At 35.6% G+C, this 23,486-nt stretch overlaps 3 protein-coding genes across 3 annotated transcripts; 1 reads left to right on the forward strand and 2 right to left on the reverse strand.

Moving 5' to 3' along the window:
* Positions 1-9,699: 9,699 nt before the first annotated feature.
* LOC108996445 (protein CURVATURE THYLAKOID 1A, chloroplastic-like) lies at positions 9,700-11,479 on the reverse strand. Its single transcript, XM_018972343.2, has 5 exons — positions 11,195-11,479; positions 10,746-10,840; positions 10,535-10,642; positions 10,347-10,418; positions 9,700-9,990 (listed from the first exon to the last, which is right to left on the reverse strand). The coding sequence occupies exons 1-5, from the start codon at positions 11,352-11,354 to the stop codon at positions 9,925-9,927; spliced, it is 501 nt and encodes a 166-aa protein (XP_018827888.1). The 5' UTR covers positions 11,355-11,479; the 3' UTR covers positions 9,700-9,924.
* Positions 11,480-15,143: 3,664 nt separating this feature from the next.
* LOC108996444 lies at positions 15,144-16,294 on the forward strand. Its single transcript, XM_035692314.1, has 2 exons — positions 15,144-15,318; positions 15,441-16,294. The coding sequence occupies exon 2, from the start codon at positions 15,497-15,499 to the stop codon at positions 16,178-16,180; it is 684 nt and encodes a 227-aa protein (XP_035548207.1). The 5' UTR covers positions 15,144-15,318; positions 15,441-15,496; the 3' UTR covers positions 16,181-16,294.
* A 2,713-nt stretch (positions 16,295-19,007) lies between these two features.
* LOC108996426 (GDSL esterase/lipase At4g01130) lies at positions 19,008-23,227 on the reverse strand. The gene is made up of 5 exons (XM_018972321.2): positions 22,902-23,227; positions 21,078-21,299; positions 20,677-20,834; positions 19,396-19,666; positions 19,008-19,327 (listed from the first exon to the last, which is right to left on the reverse strand). Exons 1-5 carry the CDS (start codon positions 23,158-23,160, stop codon positions 19,059-19,061), a joined length of 1,179 nt encoding a protein of 392 aa, XP_018827866.2. The 5' UTR covers positions 23,161-23,227; the 3' UTR covers positions 19,008-19,058.
* Between the last annotated feature and the right edge of the window lie 259 nt (positions 23,228-23,486).

A 23,486-nucleotide genomic window follows, 5' to 3' on the forward strand; every position in this document is an offset into this window, starting at 1 on the left:
AAAAAAAAGTAATAAAATAAAGTACATAGGATGAATAGTACATCTCCAAATACATAGAAACACTGTAGCTAGTAAGCAAAAAATTTACATTTGGTTAATCCAATGTGGTAGATTTAATGGGGTTGTTAGCTAAATATTGGTTTGCATTGATGTTTGCCTACACCATTGCTAGATCTCTAAGAAGTATAGGGCTATGAATGAGGTTATGCAAATAAACACATTGTTTTACTTATGGTTCTAAAAGATGTTCTAGCTTAGACTCCTTTATTGTCCTAATTGCCATGTGTATGTCAGTTATCTTCTTGCTTTAGTTTGTTAGCCTTGTGATGTATAAGGGAAATACAAAGAGGTGAGAGGGTTTTTTTTTTTTTTTTTTGTGTTATAAAAAATGCTATAAGAAACATGTGAATCTGGAGATTGGGAGCCTCAAATCATCCCTTTGTAATTTTTCTTTCTATCCATTACAAATCACTATATCAGTCAATTTACATTCCTTTCAATCTTGCATTCTTGATTCAGCTACTGTTCTATTTAAAGTCATAACATTTGGTATCTAGAGCCACTAGCTGTAATGGTAGAGGGAGCTCGATCAAAGCAGCAGCAAGAAGTAGTTCACCGTCAAGTGGAATCCCACAAGTAGAGTATTCAGGAGATCTATGAGCAGCTTAATCAAATGGTTGACATGATGCGCACCGTGGTTGCAAACCAGACACAGGTAGCTCACTAAGACCCACATTTAGAGTTTGATCTTGAACCTCATGACCATCATAGACACATAAACAGAGGGATCCAACTAAAATTTCCCCATTTTGATAGAGAAAGTCCAGTGGAATGGGTTTTCAAGGCTTCTCATTACTTTGAATTTTATCAAACACCTCTTGTCCATCGATTGCTCGTGGCCTCATATCATATGGAAGTAGAAGTGTTGGTATGGTACCAAGATGCTATAGAGACTAAACAATTCACTAGCTAAGAAACCTTCACCCAAGCCCTACAAGTAAAGTTCAGACCCACAACTTATGACAACCCCAGGCTGAAACAGACCTCCTCGGTGGCTGCTTACAAGGGTTAGTTCAAAGCACTATCCAATAGGTTGAAAGGCCTCTCAAACGCCCATAAATTGAGTTGCTTTCTCAGTGGGCTCAATGATGAAATTCAGCTTCCAATCAGAATGCTCAAGCCAGTAAGTTTAACTACTGCGTTTGACTTGACCAAAATTCAAGAGTAATATTTAGCTAGTACTAATAAGACAGTAAAAACAAGGAGTGAAAAAGGGAACTCACAGTCTAGTAATAGCCAATGGACAAGCCAGCTTGAAGGATCTGATAGAGGGCAAAAGTGTTCAGCACCTGCAAAAAAATTTACTCAGCACAGATGGATGAAAAAAGGAAGAAGTGTTTGTGCTACCATTGTGAAGAGAAATGGAATCCTTCCCCTGTATGCAAAAGCACAAAAATCTACCTACTGTAATGAAGCGAAGGGGAAGAGGAAGACAAGGTGAAGGATGTCTATTATGACTCTAAGGAAACTGAGGAGAGGGATTAGTACCTCATGCAGAAGGGGAATCGGCAATTTCCTTCAATGCCCTCATGGGTTGGTGAGGAGATGGTGGTGATTTTGGTGGACTCAATAAGTACTCACAATTTCCTTGACCCATCCATAGTTAAGAGAAGCAGGCTACAAAATGAGGCAAAAATGAGGTTGACTGTGAAGGTGGCTAATAGGCAGATTGTATGAAGTGAAGGTTATTGCAACCAATTGAGCACAAAAATTCAAGGTAACCTATAATGTCCCTCTTATTATGTTCTAGCATTGGGTGGGTGTGATGTTGTTTTAAGGGTCCAAAGAAACCTTGGGACCCATAATGTGGGACTTCTCAAGACTATCAATGGAGTTCCAATGGATTGGAAAAAGGGTGGAGTTATTAGGGTTGAGGTTGAAGCGGTCCACCATTGTAGGGGAAAGAAAACTGATGTTAGATAAACTGAGCAATGGGAAGGGGGTGTTGTTGCAACTGCTCCCTGTTGAAAAACCAAGGTTGAAACATAACCAAAACCTAGAATTTGATGTGTTATTACAAGAATTTAAGAGTGCGTTTGAGGAACCAACAGGCCTTCCCCCTTCTAGACACAATGACCACATAATTGTGCTCAAGAAAGGAACCACCCCTGTTTCCACTAGACCCTACTGTTATCCTTTTTATCAGAAGTTTAAAAATAGTAGTTGAGTTGCTGAAATCAAGGGTGATAAGGCCCAATTCCAGTCCCTTTTCATCCTCTGTTCTGCTAATGAGAAAAGCATATAGTACGTAGTTGGCGCCTCTGTGTAGATTAAAAGGCATTAAACCAAGAGACAGTCAAAGATAAATACCACATCCATGTCATCGATGAATTGTTGGATGAGTTGCATAGTTTAACTATATTCTGAGTGCCACCAGATCAGGGTGGTCCTAGAAGATGTTGCTAAGGCAGCCTTTCGAACTCATGAGGGTCACTATGAGTTCCTGGTGATGCGCTTTGGGCTCACCAATACCCCTTCCACTTTTCAAGGGCTTATGAATGATATTTTTAGGTTATTCTTAAGGCGATTTGTACTATTTATTTTTTTACAATATCTTAGTCTATAATCAAAGTCAAGAGGAGCACTTGTGCCACCTTAGGCAAGTCTTTGATGCACTATCAAAGAATCAATTGTATGCTAAGCTATCTTAGTGCAAATTTGGGGTAACTGAAGTAGGTATTTGAGGGGTGAGGGTCGATCCCACAAAGGTGGCCACTATGTTGGATTGGCCAATACCAACAAATACAAAATCTTTGAGGGGGTTCCTTAGGCTAATCGAAGAAAATCCATTAAAAGTCATGGCCTCATTGCTGCCCTCCCTAACTGCCCTACTAAGAAAAAATGTTTTCAGGTGGACGAAGGCAACAACTAAGGCCTTTAAAGAACTGAAGGGAGTTGTCACTCACCCTCCAGTCCTAAGATTACCAGATTTTTCCAACTAATTTGTGATAGAATGTGATGCCAGTAGAATTAGGGTTGGTGTTGTCCTGATGCAAGGTGGGCAACCCATAGCCTATTTAAGCAAGGCTCTAAAAGGAAAGGCTCTAGCATTGTTGACTTATGAAAAAGAAATGTTGGCTCTTGTGACAGTAGTACAAATGTAGAGGCCTTACCTCTTAGGCTAGCCCTTTACCATTAAAACTAACCAAAGGGCTTTAAAATTTTTGCTAGAACAGAAGGTAGAGACAATGACTCAACATAAATGGATTACAAAGCTTATAGGATATGATTCAAAATTGAGTACAAGAAAGGCAAGGAGAACAAAGTAGCATATGCCTTTTTCTCGAAAACATGAATATAGTGAGAAACCTAAGGCTATGTTGGCTGTAATTTCCTTTCCCACCCTAGATTGGATTGAGGGGTTCAAACTGAGCTATTTTGCATCACCTGAACTAGTTGAGCTCCATTCTAAGCTTCTGAAGAAGTTGGAAGTGCCTAAGGGCTTTCCACTCCAGCAAAGACTTATACTTAAGAAGGGAAGGTTTGTTGTGAACCTAGATTCTGAATTCAAACAAAAAATCCTACAATATTTACATGATGAATCCTTGGCAGGTCATTTTAGGTACCTGAAAACTTACTAAGTATGGGCATATCTTGGCTTTATCTCACCCTATATTGTTGATGGGGTGGCCAGGGTGTTTCTAGATGGGGTGTTTAAGGTTGTATTTGAGTAGTGGAGTGATCACTCCACTACTGTTCAATATTTTATCATTACTTTTTTATCACTTTTTTACTACTATTCACAAATCATCTGAGATCACCTCACTACCTAAACGTGCCCTAAGTTGCATAGGTTTCCCAAGACCATAATATCATACAGGGATCCAGTATCTTTAAGTTCTTTCTGAAAGAATTTCTTCACTCTACAAGGATCATCCCTCAACTTCAGCTCTGCCTACCATCCCCAGATAAATGGATAGACAAAGGCCCTAAACAAAGCTCTTGAATGTTACCTCAGGTGATATGCTAATTCTAAGCCCAAAAGTTGGGTCCAATGGTTGTCAATGGCGGAGTGGGGGATAACAATTCCTAACACACCTTCTCCGCTCTAAACTTTTGAGGCTCTTTACGGGTACCCTCCTCCTAAATTGGCCTCCTACATACCAGGTATAAACCCTAGTGACTTTGTCGATCAAATTTTGCACACTAGAGAACAGATAAAGGGATTATTGAAAAAACAAATTGAAACTTGCATAACAAAAGATGAAGATCTACGATGATAAGAAGATAATTGAAAGAAAATTGAATAAGGGGACCGGGTTTACCTCCATCTCCAACCTTATCGGCAGAAAACCATAGCAGCTCACCACAACCTCAAGTTATCATTGTGGTTTTATAGGCCCTTCCAAGTGGTTCAAAAGCTAGGCACTGTGGCTTATCGGCTCAACCTTCTGGCTACCTCCAAAATACATCCGGTCTTTCACGTTTCATGCCTCAAGAGGAAGCTCGGGTCCCAAATACAGTCTATTACCTTGCTGTCACCAGTCAATTCTAACGGTAAAATAAAAACCGAACCATAAGCCATCAATGACAATAGGCTCAAATGGCAAGGGCGTAGATTTGTAAATGAGGTGTTGATTAAATGGGTGGGAGCATCTGAGGATGACAATAGTTGAGAGGTTCTTTGAGAATTACAATAAGTTTACCCCCATCTTGTGGGCAAAGTTCTTTAACTAAAGGAGAATGTTAGGAGCTTAGTTGAGGAACTGGAGACATGGGTGAGATCGAGCTTAGATAAGTCTTGTTATGGCTTCAACGATTGCTTGGGTGTCATTTTGGAAGTAAAGTCAAAACATGGTGTTGTGCTTACAGAAACGCTGCATTTGGAAAGGGGAGTAAGGAGTGAAGGGCTACAAATGTGGTTCTGCAAATAAACGCATCATTTTACTTATTGTTCTAGAAGATGTTCTAGCTTAGACTTTTATTGTAATTCTTGTTATTTCTTGATTGCCACATGTATGTCAATTATCTTTCTTACTTTAGTTTGTTAGCCTTGTGTTGTATGAGGGAAACACAGAGGGGTGAGAGGGGTATTTTTTATTGAAATATTGTAAGAAACCTGTGAATATGGAGGTTAGGAGCCTAGATCATCCCTTTTTATTTTTTTCTTTCTATCCATTACAAATCAATATATTAGCCAATTTACATTTCTTTCAATGTCACATTTTCGATTTAGCTACTATTCTGTTTGGATTCATAACACACCATGAGGTCATACCTGGGGATCTGTTACCCTCATATGTTTATATCATTAATGTTATATATCATGCTCCTCTTTTTTTATATATATAAAAGGATGTTTTATTGCTCAATAAGTCTTACAGCATCTTAAGAGAAATAATAGATTGAATACGTGAGAGAATGTCTTATATACCTATAATATCCTCCTGGATAGAGAGACAGCTTCTCGAGCAAGAGTATGGGCAGCTTAATTAGCTTCTCTTCTTATATGGATATCTGACTAAGAAGCAAAAGAATTTATCAATATCTTTGTGCTCTCAATTAACCAATCTGCTTTGCTCCAATCTGAATTCTCCTTGGATAGGTTGTTTACTACATGGAGAGCATCACCCTCCAAAATGAGTGATCGAATACCCATCTCTTTATAGAATTTTGTTGCAACCATCACTGCATAAGATTCTACAACTCGAGAATTTGCAATTAGAATTATGGTTGCTCGAAGAGTACCTATCACTTGGCCTTCTCCATCCCTTATGATAACACCAATACTAATTGCTCATTTCCACGAGTCAATAGATGCATCTTAGTTAGCCTTGTAAAAGTGCTCAGAGGTTTATTCCACTTGTATTGAGTTTGACCAGAGTTACTCTTCAAGATCTTGTGGTGCACTAGGATATTTTTATAAGCCTACAATTCCTCTCTTGCTTTATTGACAATAGAGTTAGGGTGTTGGAATCTTTTACCATGCACAAATTCATTTCTCCTGGTTCCAATCAACCTTATTGTTATTGCAGTTTCCTCAAGTTCTTCTTGTTGTAGAGTATAGTAAAGCCTACTCCAAATATCCATGAAAGAGTTGTTATGAATGGACATTTTTTGAATTCTTCTGCATCCTTGGCACCAAACATATCTTGAGGCATCACATCTACATAATACATGGCCTACTGATTTAGAAGAGTTCCGACAAATAGGGCACATGTCATTCTTCACTATCTTCCTTTTCAATAGATTGGATAGGGTGGGGAGTGCATTTTGACAAGCTTTCCAAAGAAACATCTTAACAGCATTAGAGACATGTAGCTTCCAAATTGACCTCCAAACACCATCATTTCTTCTATCATTAGAGGTGCCCCTATTGTTTCTATTGACAATCTCCAAATGGAGATGATAGGCACTTTTAACCGAAAAGATCTCATCCTTTGTGTAGTGCCACACCAATTTATCCTCTTTCAATGAGATGCTTTTAATCAGGTTAGCATCTTTAAGAGAAAATAGGTTGTTCAACAAATCCACCTTCCATCCTTCAGATTAGAATCAATTAGGCCAGCTACCTTAGCATCCTCCTCTATTCCAACTATAGGTGACTGAACCATAAGGGAGTGTGGTCTTGGGATCCATCTATCCTTCCAAATTTGAATTTTTCGACCATCACCTATCCTCCAAGTCAAACCTTCCTTTAGCAATTGCTAGCCTACAATAATACTTCTTCATACAAAAGAAGGTCTGCTTCCTAAGGTGGCCTCCAAAAGATCCTTTTGAGCGAAGTACTTCTGCTTGAAAATGCTTGCAGGCAATGATTCAGGAAGTTGTAGCATCCTCCAGCTTTGCTTGGACAGTATAGCGAAACTTTTAAAATCTCGAAAGCCTAGACCTCCCATTTCCTTAGCTAAACCCATATATTCACATTTAATCCATTGGATTTTAGAGTGTTCATCATTCTGTCCCCACCAAAATTTCTTCAGCATCTTATTCAATTTATGAGTTATAGGAGAAGGTAAAAAGAAGATGCATATGGTGTAGGTTGAAATAGCTTGGAGGATAGCTTTCAATAGTTTCTCTTTACCTGCTACAAATAGAAATTCAGTTTTCCGATTAAAAATTCGATCCCATCTTTTATCAAGGAGGGATTGGAAAGCAACACATTTTGATCCTCCAACTGCAATTGGTAACCTCGGGTACTTCTCATAGGATCCAGTTGATCTCACCCCTACAATTTTCACTATTATGCTTTGTGTTTCTGGAGGCGTATTCCTGCTAAAAACATTGAGGTCTTCTCTTTGTTTAGCATCTGACCTGAGGCTCTTTCACAAAGTTCCAGAATATGGATCACTCTGCTCCATTCCAGCGAATTTTCTTTGCAAAATAGGAGGTTTTCATATGCAAAGAAAATTTGATTAATGCTTATTGGTACTCCAGATATACTACCATTTGCCTCAGCTTGATTCAAAAAGGATGTTAAGACCTCAGCACACATAATGAGTAGATATGGTGAAAGAGGGTCACCCTTCCTTAGGCCCCTTGATAGAGTGAATGGAGCATGTGGTTCACCATTGATCAGTATATAGTATAAGACCAATGAGATACACTCCATTATAAAATCTGTCCACCTTTGATCAAACCCCATTTTGATTGTAATTGCCACAAGAAATTTCCATTCTACTCGATCGTAAGCCATGCTCCTCTTAGCTCTATCACATTATGTTTATCAAAGTATTATCTATCAATTATTAGACCAAATATTATATTTTAAAAAGAATAAATTCATAATGGATGAATAATGTGATATCATAGTAAAATGAGCAGGGCAAAGACGTAGTATATAGTATATACGTGTATATATAAGTTATGTCATATACTACACTCTTATCTCATTTTTATCACATTGTGTTGATATGACATTAACCACCAACTATTAGATAAACTAGTCTTATTTTTTTCAATAACAAATTGAGAGTTTTATAGATAATGCCACATTATATTAAAGCATGATAGAAATAAGATGAGAGTTTAGTAGGATGGGAGTGAGAGAGAAATTTTTGGCATTGAAAGATAAAACCTGAGTGTCCTAATCAAAAATAAAGAAATATATCTTTAAGATACTAATCATAAAATCATTTAAAAAAAAACACTATATATTATACTCTAAACTCGGTTTCTATCTCATTGTGTTGAGGTGACATCACTCATAACCCTTAAACCAATTCTTGCTTTTCTAAAAATAAAATATCAATAGTTAATAAGCAATACCACACCAGTATAATTAGATATATGAGTGATGCTTTCTCTCTATGGATCATATTTTAAACTTGATGACATTTCATATGACTCTTCCTCTGATGATTACTTAAAAATAAGCTTAGCTTTTGCTGCGGAATAAACACGCTTGAATAGAGACAATAGGATCAAAATTGTTAATGCCGTGTTTCGTAAACCTTTGGACCAGGTTCCAGCAATTCAGGTCTTCAAAAATGGGTCTGCGAAAACGAAGAAGAAAGAAACTGGGAGAGGGCGGCCTTAGGGTCGGGGAGTCTCCAATACCAAAGTTATTAGAGTATTTTGGAAGTTTTTAAATAATGAGAGAGTCTAGAGACCAGTGAGCATTATCATACCTGAAAATTGTTATTTATACCAAAAGTCTAGGGGGGACAGATCGTGTCTGCTCCCATGGAGTCCATGTCCTTTTACTGTTCTTTTTGTCAGAATCTTTTAATACAGCGTGCATCTGCGACGGCATCATTAATGTGGCGTATAACTTGGGTAGTGGTGCCATTAATGCGGCGTGATTCCCCGATTTGTCTTACTCTGTTGGTGTCCTCGGTGGTCCGTCGATGTCACATTGTCAGAGGATCGAGAGTCCCCTTTACTTCCCGCTCGTTTACGTGGATAGGTACTTAAGAGCTGAACATTGTTCGAGAGATCTCCAGAACGAACAGCGAGTCTCATCCCCCCTGCAATATGCTCCCACATGGGGGTTGCGCCCAGGGGAGTCTACCTGTGGGCCGGGCCAAGGGGCCCATTTGTTCTGGGCTGAGCTTTCTTTTCTTATTCTCTTAATTGCTCCTCTCATACCCACTAAAAGGGGGGGAAAAGAAAAACTCGTTACAAAAATCACTATGATTATGTTTAGATTCACACATTCATAAGTGATAATCCTTTAAAGTCCTTTCTACAATTATTTTTTTGAATCATCAATATCCTCCCAATGTATTATTTTAGACGAGGTTTTGGATGAATCCTGCATTCATTCTGCAATAGAAACTTATGAATTATATTTTATTCAAAAAAAAAAGGTTGGCAAAAGACTCAAGTTGTTTGCTCTTCAAAAAATGGTCGTAATATTTGGGATGCTCACTTTTTAGATCAATCCACTTTTTAGAGTAAGGATTGATCTTGGGATAAAATATACACGAATCGAAGAAAGAATTAAATCTAGCGAGTAGTAACACTTTTACAACTTTTTTTACATATTCCTTTTAAATTAGTGACATTTTTGTAAAATGACGATATATATATACTCCTACAATTTTTGTAAGTTGTACAAAAAAGATGTGTGCTTATCATTATTCTTTATTTTTATCTTGTGATCCCTTACCTATAATTACAAGGTTTATGAGCAAACTTCATTAAGACATCAATCTTTCATAAACATAGGGAAATAATCTGCAGCTGAAATCGATCTGGAGCCATAAACAATAAACATAGATCTGCCAAAGTCTTATTTTATTTATTATTATTAAGGGAAAAAAAAAAAAAGGAAACACACGAGTGATGAGGATCCACAGAAAACCTATTCTACGTTACAGGATACAATTGCCTCTTATACATGAAATACAGAGTACCAAAACAAGATGGATGATTGGAGACGAATATAAAGCTTTCACTTGCTACCAAATCATATGAAGTTTATTCAGTTCCAGCAATCTTATTCTTCAATGCTTCAATATCTGTAGCTAGTTCTTTTCTGCTTGACTGAGAACAAAGAGTAATATCATATGTTATCAAAGAGGAGGATCATAGACCTTATTGAAAAAGAAGAAATATTATTCTTCATCCTCCCAATCATTCAACCTTCATTGGTGTAATATTAAATGACTGAAAATTTATTTGTGTTTTTCAATCATCCTTCCTTTTGTCATTTTTTACTTCTCCGTCAATCATTTGATGCCACATCAGATAATGATGAAAGGATGATGAATAGGCGGACATGAGAATGATAATCATGGACTTATCTTATATGAAGAATACATAATACATGATAATAATAAGGTCCTATAAAGAAATTATGGTTATAAAGCAAGAAAGATTTTGTAGTCTCTCATATTTACCTTGAAGAGAAGGTAACGGTAGACAAACCATCCTGTATATCCTAGCCCTACCAACTCCATAATCTTTGGAAGCTGGGAAAAAAGAAAAAGAAACTCATGTCAAGACTGCTTGCATAAAATTTGAACTGCTCCAATTTAATAAAAATGTAAGAGCACCAATGCAGTTGTTATTAAAAGAGATCACCTACCAAAGGGACTGAGTTGACAGCACTAACTACAATAGAAGAAAGCCAAACAGCAACTATTGCCCCACCTCCATAGAGAAGTACTGTTGACTTGTTTTCAAGTGCATCCCACTGATTATTATTACAAAAGAAGGGAACCATTTTAAACCATTGCATTTTTTGTTTACTCCTAACAAAATAGTATTATTAGTAAAAAAATTTGCTTCTCTCTCACCTTCTCCTTCAAGTCTGTAAATAGCTCACTGGTGTCAAGGCCTGATGAATCTTCTGAAGAGGCTCTGATCTGAAGCAGAGGAGACCTACGGGACTCTGCTTGAAAGTGAAAAAAGAAAGCTATTTGCTTGAAACTTTCCAAATTGTATGCTTAGCTTTCTTGTTTAAATATTTGCTTTGTAATGTGTATATCTTCAAGCAACTTATAAACATAGAGAGAAAGCAAGAAATGAACACCTGGCTCAATCACAAGCCGATAACTGTGAGAAATGATTATAAAGAAGAAAACAATTCCAATCATTCATTCTTCTTAAAAGCTAGAAACAGAAAGCTGTGCTGCTTCAAAAAACCAGTATGCATTTCCATAACTATAGGAGTAACATGAGCCATTAAACTCTTAACTCTACTCTCCACCACCAAATGCCTCAGAGAAAAAGATAAAAGAAATACCTGAAAAGTGCTTAGCAGAAGCAGGGAAAGATGTGGAGGACAAGCGAGATGGGAGGAGAGGCAAAGAAGAGCAGCGGGCTGTGGGTTTGGTGATGGGGAGGCGAGAGACTAAGACGGCGGTGTTGGTGTAAGCCGTCGCATATGCCGCCGCTGCTGCCATGGATGGAAGATGATAGATTTGTGGACAGCAAAACGATATGTCTATCCCCAACAGCTCAGCTTATTTGCCAATGTGGTGCTGACTTCGATTGCTTGGTCCCTTTGTTGCTTGGGATTCTCTTCTCTCGCCATTGGTTTGGTTATCCGTTGTTGTAGTTTCGGGCACTGATTCCAGAGTGCGACACGTGGAGAAACTCAGCTTCCTGATTGGTTGCATCCCTATCTGATATCCACGCTTTTGGGTCATCTCTCTCACCTGTCTTGGTTTCAAAAGTGTTCCTTTTTTTGGGTCTTGTACTGCTCTCTTGTACTACGTGATGAGAATGATCACAGCTACAAGCTTCAGATTTTTCCTTAATTTATTATTTATTTTTGAGATGTCCGCTTGGTGTGCCGTCTAGTATAATTTTTTTTTTTTTCATATTTTTTCATATTTTTTAATATTTTTAAAAAATACGAAAAATATATTAATATATTAAAAATTACTTTCAAAAAAAATTAAATACACAAACAATTAAAATGAGAGAACAAAGCTTCATTTTTCATTTGTTTACCTAAACAAATTCTAGGATTCCAAAAGAGATGAATGCAAGAGAACCTCTAGGCCGGATGAGGTAAGTGTAGGCATTTGACGCCAACTAATGGGGGGGCTAACACGTCAGCCTCTAATAATTTTTTACAATAGAACCAAATGGCATTGAATCAGAGCTAGATTCAAAACTTTCTTCAAGCCTCCACTTCTCGTTCCCAACATTTCATTTCCGTTCTCAATAGCTCTCATTTTCAGTTTCGCATTCTCGTAGATACGGTCCATATTCTCCGTCGGGTTTCGCCAATTAGGTATCGTTCCATCATCCATGACAGAAAAAATTAAGATTGGCTAGAAAATGAAGCTTGTCGAAAAATGAAGATAGGACCGAAAACTAAAAGTAGGCCAGGAAATGAACGTAAGACGAAAAAAATGAACGTAGGTCGAAAAATTAAGGTAGGACGGGAGAATGAAGCTTGGCTAGCTAGAAAATGACACCTGGACAAAAAATGAAGTTTGGACGGAAATATGAAGGTAGGAAAGATTTTGTTAATGTCAAAAATCACACAACAATCCAGGAGTGAAAGAGTCATTTCCAACTTGCTATAATAATTTGGGCCTCGATCGATATAATCTGGAGCCCCCGGCATGATACAGTGCGGTTGTGCGTACATCCATAATAGTGAATGAAAAATAAATACTGAAAATGTAAAAAAAAAGATAGACATATAGATTTACATGGAACGGCATAAAACTTACGTTTACGGAATTTTTGGAGAGAGAATATCTATTATAATAAATTTATTTACAGTCTCTCATGGTCTTCTTACTCTCTGTACAATGGAGTTTAGAACTCTATTTTTTTATTAGAGATCTCATCGCTAGAACTCCTCTCCTGAGGTTAAAGAAGTTAAAGAAGAAGTCAAAATTCCTGGCCTTGAAATCGTCTAGCCATTTCTTTTTATATGCTCTTTTTTTTGCCTACCCCTAGAGAGTGGTGAGGATTTGTCGTCTTCCTTTGCACGTTAGACATCATTTTTTTGTTTCCGTTTTCTTAATTATTTTTCTTTATGTGTCCACCTTTCTTTCCTCCTGACACATTCTCTTTTTTCTTGTCTCCTCAATATTTCTTAGTCCTCTCTCTTCTTTTGTCTTTTAATAGTTGGACCTTCCATTAGACTGAGCCTACTAGTCTTATTTTGAGCCATATATATTTTATCATTTCCAAACTTATTATTTGAATTGGACTTATTATTCAGTGAATTGTGGTCTAAAATAAGAAGAATGGGCCATTGGAGGGTCTAAAATGAAGGTTTTTTCTCGAAGCAATTCATCATAAAAATCCCACTGTGCTTCAACATTTAATGAGGGATAATGCTGGAGCTCCGGAGCCGCTGGAGCTCTAGTGTATTTTATCATGTGTATTTTTTAATTTTTTTTTATATAGATATTTTTAACGATTTTAAATATTTTTAAAAAATAAAAAAATTTATAATATTATTAAATAATACTTGCTTAATCACGAAGTAAAATATAAAATATTTTTTTATGATTTTTTATTTTACTTCGTGATTAAGGAAGTGTTTTTTAATAACTTTTTTTTACTTCTTGATTAAGAAAGTATTTTTAATGATGTTCTAAATTTATTTTATTTTTTAAAAAATATTAAAAAATATTATATAAAAAATAACTTAAAAAAAAAACACATACAATATATGCCTAGAGCCTCCAGCGGGAGCCCCCGCCCCCAGCGGGGGCTGTAGCACGATCCTTTAATGAGATTCACATAATTGATTTATATCTCTTCAAATTATAAAATGTGTTTGGTAAAAGGAATGTGAAAAACATTGATAGAAATCTCCACATGCAAATGCTTATCTGCAAGTTGACCCATGACTCCAACGCTTATTTTTTCCAATAAAGGTATTATTATTATTATTGAAATAGAATCTGCTCGTTGTCTGAGCTCCAAAGTTAACTTACAAGAGATAACACAACTTGTACATGAACTCGAATAAGGCCATAAGGGCTTTCTCTTAGCTAAGTTGAGTAGCTCACCACCATACATGCTCGATCCACACCAACCATCTTAGCCCAAAACTATAATTATTTTATCTATTATTGTTAATTAGGTATTGATGTCTAGAAATAACGTCCCGACTAATTTTAGGAATGCACAAATACTTCTTGATAAAGAATTTCTTATCATGCACGTTAGGTAATTCAAGTAAAATCTCCATAACTTATTTCTTCTAGAAATGATTTGCATCCAGAAATTAGAACGGAACATGCATCGAGAGCAATGGCTCTACCGCTTGAGCAAACTCCTAGCTGTCATTATTGTTAATTGAAAGCAAAGTTGACCGAGCAAAACGCATCACGTACGTCTATGAAGGCCGGCCAGACAAATGACCCTTTACCCACACACACGAAGAAGATGCATATAATTGTTTACAATTTAAACACAAGCAATCTATCATCATCTTGGTTGGTTAAAGCAAATCGAAGTAGCTTAGAGACAGACACTTGGGAGGAAAAGAGTAAAAGCAACTTCGGACTCTCCAATATTCACATTAATGGGCAATTACTCCTCTAATTATATACATGACCAAGTTTCGTCACCTTTTAAATCATTACAAGTTTCTATTTTTAGGTTGCTTTTGGGGTAACCACGGGGCCTCCACAAATCACTAGCCTTGAGACAAGCTCTCATATTCCTTGGACATGCAAGGCCTTTCGTCTCTCCCTGTGGGACTCTTCCCACCTGAACTCCTCGTTGGCACCGTCTGTCTTAACTTAATCTCTCTCTCTCTCTCTCTCAACTAACCCACCTGATTAGGAAAAAGAAAAGGTATACTTAAATATAAATAGAAAACAAGAAGAGAGTACCCAACAACAACTCAAAGTCGACCCCTTCTTCTGTGGGTGCCAGTCTAATATGGCTTAATTCCCATACTCATAGAATACAACCATATTCAAGCCCCTCCCATTACCCTTATTCCATTGCCACAGTATCCTTCACCCTCTCTAGCACAACCCATTTCCCTCTAATTCCCAGGTAATTCCAAGAAGATTGCGACCAAGTCAATATTAAAGGAATTTGAAGAATTCGAAGTGGTTTTGGTCTCATTTTTGAAGCACTTTAATTTGTTAAGGTGATTTTGGTTTACCTTCTCATACCCACCAATATCGTTATGATATTATTCATGGCTGACCTTGGTTCGTATATTTTTCCTATTTGTGTCTGGAAATAAGCAATTAGCTTCCGGCCGGTATGCCTTTCATGAATAGTGGGAAGGTTGCATGAGAGAAGCTTTATTAATGGGTTTTCCTGATCATGATCAATGGCTATCCGGTTCTGCAATTCAGGAACTGATCAACATAAAAGACAGGAAAATGCTTTCCGGGTAAAGTTGATGGGCTTCTGCAAAAGCTGGTACTATTACACCATCTGGTTGATTTTTTCTTTGTCATTGTCATCGTTTGCTCGAGGCTCAAACGATTATGACCTTGACTCTTTAAATGCTTTTATTCATGATTATGCAAATAAAACTCTAGGAAATCCTCGTACAGGGATTCTATACAATATTTCCCTCCCTGCAAACTTCTCAGGCATGGAAGTCTCAGCTATCAGACTCCGAAGTGGGCAGTTTTGGGCCACAGGCCGAAAGAAGATTAGCCTCTTCCAATTCCCACCAAAGATTCGACCAACGCCTTATGCCAAAAGGATAGCCATTCTGTGTCAAAACTTAGGCAACTGGTCTTCTTATTACTATAACGTGCCTGGCTATAGATTGGTTGCTCCTGTGGTCGGATTCGTGGCATATGATTCTTCTAATTCAAGCACCTTAGGCAATCTTAAGGTCAACTTCAGCGTCATGGGGAACCCTATTTCAGTTCATTTTTCTCATGAAATTGTGCTTGGAGGAAAGGACTTGACACCAAAATGTGTCAAATTTGGTGCAGATGGATCGTTTACACTGCAGGACATGAATGAGTCGTACGTTTGTGTTTCACGAAGTGCAGGTCATTTTTCTGTTGTTGTACCAAAGAAACATGATCAGTGGATTCTGAAATTTTGGGTGCTTGGATTCGGGCTAGGATTCGTTGTGCTGGTTCTAGGGGGTTTGGTTTTGGCAGCCATCTTCAGACTGCTAAGGAGGAGGAGGATCATGAAAATGGAGCAACAGACTGAAAGAGGGGTAGCTTTCGACACATTTTGGATTGGAGGGAGTAAATTGCCTTCTGCATCAATGATTAGAACTCAGCCAGCCCTTGAGAATGAATACGTTCCTTGATTCACAATTTGGTTTAATTGTACATCTTTTTTCTTTTTCTTTTTCTTCCTTCTGTTGGTCCAGAAATTTCTTCAGTTCCCACTATTTACAGGTGGAGATACCTTTGTTCCCTTTTCTGCCTTTTCAACTGCCAAAGAAAAGCGATTAGTATTGATATTTTGTCGTTATTGTTCGAAGACCGCTGGAGACGTAAAAAATTATATAAAAATAAATTTATAAATTGGTGTAATTTTATGTGATTTATTAAATATATTTTATAATAAAAATAATTTTATAATTTGACGTATTACATTAAATTACATCAATTTATAAATTTACTTTTATATAATTTCTTTATATCAAAAATATTTCTCTTATTGTTGAATATGCAATAACGGCACATGCAGGAAATTTTCGTACAATTTCTCTGTGTCTAGGCTAGATCGAGAATTGCTGTTTTATTATTTTTAGTCACGAGAAATGTTTTGGGAATCTAAAAAATGTCTCGAATGAAATTTTTTTTTTATCAAATAATTAAGAAAATATTTTTTAATAATGTTGTAAATTTTTTATTTTTTTTTAAATATTTATGATAATTAAAAAAATATATAAAAATAATAATAATAATATTATTATTCGAGACATTTTTTAGATTTTGAATTCGGGACCGTAGCGTACTCTTTTAGTCACCCTTACTCATACGTACGGCACTAATTTTAAAGAGGTGGCTATCGGCCGTTGATATATGAAAGTCACTTAAAATGTACACTACTTCATGCATGATTGGGGATGACAAATTCTAGGACAAAAACTTACAAGGCTCTTTCAGTTTGTGCAAACCACAGATGCACCACAGATGCAGGTTTGAATGGGACCTATTTAGCTTAGCTGGAGTTAGGTGATGAAGGTCGGCAACTTGACTCTACTATCTGAAACATTCATGGGATTTAGAATATAATGCAAAAGACAAGGACTTGAGGTAGGTAGAACTTAATATATATGCATGGATTTTATATATATATTTATATATATATATAGCCTTTCCAAGTTCAATAATTTTACACATTAAAACTCGACATAGACCCTATCAGAATAATCAACTTTGGCTTGAGTTTTCATGAAGTTTGGCAGATTCCATATACACCATTTGTATGTACGTGTGAACTCTTTGTTTCAAACAACTATAAATATATATATATATATATATATATATATATATATTTAATGAACGTAGATGCTCAAGATGATAAATAGATTCTTGAAGCAGATGAGACGTCATGTCAATCCATAAGCAGAAGGCCTTTCTACACAAATATAAATTTGATTACTTCCTTTTAGGCTTTTAATGTGTTTGGTAATTCATCTTTTAATCCTTGACACTTCGTTGAGTTTGAAGATCAAATTAAAAGAACACAAGGTTTTGTCTCTTTAAATTAGTTCAAAATTTAAATTTGGGGTGTAAAAGATGTAATTATTACTTGTATAAAAGATCCTTTGATTTTTAATTCCCAAAAGACTTTTCGACCATCTGGGTTCTACTTCAATCGTCATTGCCACATAAAAATTTAAGGTTTTTATTATAATAAATTCGGGAGTGCGACTACTTGGCTTTTTCTTATAAACACGAAAGGTGTGTCCCATCTAGTTCAAAATTCCAATTCGGGTTTTATGTGGCTTGAAAAGTTCTTTTAAGGAGCAATTATAGGAGCAATCATAGGAGTTCATATATCTCTACTCTGAAAAGTGTAGCTTCTTTATAAAGAGTACTGTTATTGGATTATCTCAAACTTACATCTCAAATGACTTTCTTGATACGAACCACCCCGTAGTGCCACATAATTTATAAAAATAAAAATACATATATTCAAATTAAATTGGCCTCCAGAAATACCAAAAGAAAAATATTGAAACTCACATTATTTAATTATGCAGTTCAAATGAGATAAGATGAGATATTTTATTAAAACTCATCTCATTTTGTATGAAAATTTGAAAAAATTATAATACTTATATGAAATGAAATAATACGAGACATGTTTGTCTTGTGTAACCAAAGTTCCTTCTTTCTATTATGCATGTGTTTGTGTTTTTAATTTTTTTAATAAATCACGTGGTATCACATGCATGGTAGTGTCATGTCAAGAGCTCGAGGGTCGGCTCAATACGTTCCGGGGCCTAAGGCTAAAATTCTAAGTGAGGTATTTTTTTTTCTTAAAGTAAAATTAAATTAATTAATTTTTATTTTTATTTAAAAATAATTCCTATCATTTTGTAAAGTAAAATTATTGATTAAGATTTTATACCACATTTTCAATTAATAACTAACTTTAATCTTTATTAGGAAATTTTTTATTTAGAGAGAATTTTATCAAATCTAGTTTTACAAGTTCTTTAGACTCTTAGACACAATTATAATTATTATTGTCAATAAAATTCTATAAGCAACTTACACTTTTGAAAAAAAATAGGTCATTGCGATTACACAAAAACCTTTTATGAACACTGGAAAATTAAATTTTGCTATTTATAATTTTCACATTAATTATATATTAAACTAATAATAATAAAAGAGAAGTATATTCTTAGAAGGAAAATATGTAAAATAATTATTATATGTGATACTTTTAAAAACTAATAATGATATAATATCTATTTGATCTTATTTATATCCTCATTCTCATTGAAATAATTAATGTTTTTTTATTGGGTATATTTTTTTTTTTTTAAAATCTACTTTATATATTTTTTTGGGGGGCCTTCTTCCATTAGGGGCCTTAGGCAATTGCCTAACTTGTCTAATGGAAGAGCCGGCCCTATCAAGAGGGTCATCTTAGCAGTAAATTTCAGATAGCCAAATAGCATCATTCCTTTATAAATTGTAAAGCAAGGGTTAAATTAATTAGCCAACAGGGTGAAGGTCACAGAGTAGATGTAAAGGAAAAGGAGGATCAAAATAAGAGCCATTGAGAATGGCCATTGTGACAATCTTGTTTGCTGCTTCTGTAGCGTGTATTCCATCCCAGCTGACATAGTTTTGTGGGTCACTGCAAACCGTTGCTGTTACAATGCTCCCATTAATCATTTTGCTGTTTCCGCAGTACAATCTAGGGTCAAAATTGTAGACACCACCCCCATGTCCACAACATGCTTTGGTTCCATATTGGAGCCCTGATCCAAACAGATGATAGTTTTAGAATTTAGAAGTAAAACATAAAAACCTTAGGCGAAAGTCGTACCATGAGATTTGGGATGCCGGAAGAGCTGTAGCAATACAGAGTAAGTGTCTACATATATGAGGGAGGCGTTGGAGAGAGCTTTCCTAGTTTGAGCTAGTGTTTCCTTCAACATCTTGTTGTAATCCACCACTGCATTGTTGTAAGACATCGCGCATCCAAACTCATCGAGGTCTGAACTGCCATGAGAAAGCTCCACTAAAAATGCTGGATAACAGCCCACTGGTGCGAGATTGAGCACCAGAAATGCACGCCCCCCTAGGCCATAGAGCTCCTTCAAATTTTGACAAGGAATATAAATGGTCATATTTGCTAGCAAATGCAGAACTCAATGATCATACTAACTCGACCAACTGAACAAGCCATCAGTCAAGGACTTGGGATGGACCAAGGCCACATTGTCTGAGTAGAGAACTTGTGTCTGAGTAGTGTTCTCTTTTGATCCCAGCATCTTGGTGGTGGCTCATTGGTTCTTGGATTACACCAAAGTGGTTTGACATGTACTACATTCTAGATTCGAATTCGAATATGGATTCACCTTAAACTATTAGTATTAGTAGCCTAAAAATTCATTAAATTTCCTAATGAGTCTGGGTCTAGACAATGGCTAAAACATAAGTTGAAAGTGTACATGCAGCTTCTCGTTGTCTAGATCTCTCTTGTCTGGTTTTCAACGAATATGATGTTAATTATCATAGTCACACCCAAGTAGGAAAGTTACGTCCAGTTTGCCTAGTTCCCTCCTACCCTTTTTTTTATCAGCAATAAAAAGAGTTATCTTTGATCCCCTAGGCTTAGACCCAATTAATGTTCCATTTGGCAAATCAAGATCTACTCAAGTTCTTATTCAAATTTAAGTTTCAAATAAGAGAGAGGTATGCATACAAAGTGAGTCATACAGTATTTATTGAGCATTTTATATAGAAAAATGCTAAATGTACATACTTAAGAAAAACTTACAAAAAATTTATTTCTCCACACATATCAGTTATTGATTATGTTGAAAATCATAAAATTTAAATTTCAAAAGAAAACTAACAAAATGAATCTTGTAAGTAAAACTGTAAGTACATATATTATATATCACTACTCTTTTATATACGTTACTTGAAAAATCCACGCGAATAATAAATATTATAGAGTTCACTTCTTGTGTTTATGTTAATCTGACTTGAGGCTCTAAAGTTTGTTTCCAAACATGAGAAGATGATTTGGATTTAATCTGGGTCGTTATAAGCAGCTTGCATGACATGGACTTATATATCACGTTATGGAAATACAGACCTTGATGGTGCCAGCAATTTGGGAAACCACTTGGGGTAGGTACTGCTTCACTCCACCTATTCCAATGGCTCCTAAATTGGAAGTGAAATCATTCTGCCCAATATAGAATGTGTAGAGCGATTTCCCGAAAACGTCTGGCGATGGAAGTTTCGTCAATCCTAAGAAACAAAATTCAGCTTTTTGAGCATACCCAATTTCCAATTTTGGGAAAAAGACTACTTTGCAAACACATTTTACAACATATTTCACAACACATTTTAAAGTTATGGTATTTTTGTAAAGTGATGTTACTTTTATAAACTACTCTTCATTTTAAAACATAATTATGTAATGTGTTGTGAAAAGTAACGTGTGTTTATCATTTTTCTTTACGAAATACATATTTATCAAAGTATTTTTACCTGTTCTGCCTGAGGAGTGATGAAGTTCATCAACCCTGGCCTTGAATTCCTTCATTTGGTTGAGCTGAATGGCCAGAGAAAAGGGACTAATTCCGGTAACAAACAAGGAAGTGTTTGGGAGGAGCACCGTTGATGCCAATGTTGCATAGTTGACCCCATGTCTATAATCAGATCCAATTGATTGCAGATATGGGCTTAAAAATGGCAAGCCTAGAGCTTGAGCTGCCAAACTCCAAAAGCAAGGGTGGAGTAAATCAATTTGCTATTTTTTATTCATGTGTGCTCAGCTCATGAGAACCATAAAATTAATGATTCGAAGGACATCGTCGGTTGGTATTTCTAACCTAAGATGATATATCATTAAAAAGTAGGGCTTATATAAGCAATTTAATGGAAATTTTTTATTAGATGGAACTATTACACTACCCATAAAGAAATTCTACTCATCATCCATATACCACACACCACACATAATTTTTTTATTTTTTTTATTTTTTTCCCTTGTCAAATGTATAGTGTATGAATGATGAGTAGATAAATTCTTTTAGTTTAGCAAGAACAAAACAAAATAAATAAATAAATAATCAAGTATGGTATATGCATGATATAAGAATGATAAGTAAAAGGGCTTGGATACAAAAAGTACAGTTTCATCTCATATTATCTCATCTTTATAATTTTTTCAAATTCTCACACAAAATATAATAAACAATTAAAATTTTTCAAATTTTAAAATAATAATAATATTTTAATAATATTATATTCAATTTTTATTTTAACTCGTCTCATCTCAACTTACTGTCTAAACAACACCTTATTTAATATAAAGTGAACAAGGCTTTGTCAGCGCCTATAATGTCGTAATTACTTTTTTACCTAACAAGATATACAAGGATACGATCGTCTAAATATGTTTATTTAGATTGTAGATAGATAAATCCATAATTAATAGATCTCATTATAATTAGAGAAATGCCCATAACAAATTCTATAAAAATAAACTCACATGCTGACACGACTTGATATGATACATTAGATTCTAAAAATAATTTTATTATAATTTAATTAGATCTAACATGTTATGATATATATCATATGAAACCATATCAATTTATAAATTTATTTTTATAAGATCTTTTGTAACTATAGCACTTCTCTTTTAATTAATATTGAGATATACACCGCCTACATGCAGCATTTAATATATATATATATATTAGGGTTCACAGATTGTATATTTCTCTTCAAATTATAAAAATATGTTTAGATAATACCTACAGTACTGTCAAAAACTCATGTCATCGATCGATAGCTAGGGGAAAGATATGGAAAAGGTAGCCCTTCAATTATTTGTGTATCGTTCACCAGAAGATTGATTGTCGTCCAGCCTGGCGTTTTGTCTACTGATGGAAAAGGATGCAATAAAAACTCACGACATCTAGCCAAATTTGGGCCTACCATATCTCTAAGGAATGAGAAAATCATCAACCAAACAATTGGTGTTAGCCATTTGGCACAAATTCTAATGTCCATCATGTTAAATGAATTCTTATCAACCAAGTTCGACAATTTTATTATTTATTTTTTTTCATTTTGGGTTGTGTGTAGAGCCATGCATGATCCAGCTGCACCTTAGCATGAATGTTGAAAAAGGGAAGAACCATGAGCGATCGAGCTTAATCGTGAAGTTTCAGTTTTGGCATGTTTTGTGACTTCATGAAGACAGACATGAACAACATAGAAGAAAGTAAGAAAAATGAGAGAGATGATGATGATGATGATGATGATGATGATGATGTGTAGATTAGAGATCATACTGATTACCAAAGAAATCAATAATGAGCCTTCCATCAGAAGCACGACCAGAAGGTCTCTTGAAGTAGGTCATGCCGAAGGGGCCAGACTGTGCCGGAAAAGCCGCCCAAAACCCACCCGTGTCTGAATTCGAGTCGCCGAAGTTGAATATTGCCTCAAAATCACATTTTGATTCACTCGAGTAACCAAGCATTGCCACCATTACCACCACCCACACAACTAATCCCTCCCTAAATATCATCCAAGTTTTATGTAATCGGAGCCCCATTCTCTCTCTCTCTCTCTCTCTCTCTCTCTCTCTCAATGTATAGAAACAGCTTATTGGTGGGTATAGTTGTAATGGAAGTCTAAAGTACTACAAGCCTTATATTAGATAGAAAAATGATATTTGTAGGCATGAATGCGTAAATGCTATGAAAATATTAAAAAAAATTGAATAAATATAAAATTTACATAAAAAAATAAAAAAAAATTAATTTTTTAATAATAAATTTCATTCTTTTTTAAAACGAGTACACGATATTACTCTATTATATATAGGTTCGTGATTTTGAGGTGTGAAGTATATGGAGGTGTGTAAACTGTAACTCCAAA

The sequence above is a fragment of the Juglans regia genome, chromosome 7 (assembly GCF_001411555.2).
Source record: "Juglans regia cultivar Chandler chromosome 7, Walnut 2.0, whole genome shotgun sequence".
NCBI classification, from domain to species: Eukaryota; Viridiplantae; Streptophyta; class Magnoliopsida; order Fagales; family Juglandaceae; genus Juglans; species Juglans regia.

Coding starts and splice junctions, on each gene's coding strand:
- LOC108996445 (XM_018972343.2), bottom strand. CDS start 11,354: ATGGCAGCAGCGGCGGCATATGCGACGGCTTACACCAACACCGCCGTC. Junction 10,841..11,194: donor TTCTGCTAAGCACTTTTCAG/GTATTTCTTTTA, acceptor ACTTTCAAGCAG/AGTCCCGTAGGTCTCCTCTG. Junction 10,643..10,745: donor TTACAGACTTGAAGGAGAAG/GTGAGAGAGAAG, acceptor AATAATAATCAG/TGGGATGCACTTGAAAACAA.
- LOC108996444 (XM_035692314.1), top strand. CDS start 15,497: ATGGAAGTCTCAGCTATCAGACTCCGAAGTGGGCAGTTTTGGGCCACA.
- LOC108996426 (XM_018972321.2), bottom strand. CDS start 23,160: ATGGGGCTCCGATTACATAAAACTTGGATGATATTTAGGGAGGGATTA. Junction 21,300..22,901: donor GCTCATTATTGATTTCTTTG/GTAATCAGTATG, acceptor GGAGTTTGGCAG/CTCAAGCTCTAGGCTTGCCA. Junction 19,328..19,395: donor CCGGCATCCCAAATCTCATG/GTACGACTTTCG, acceptor TGTTTGGATCAG/GGCTCCAATATGGAACCAAA.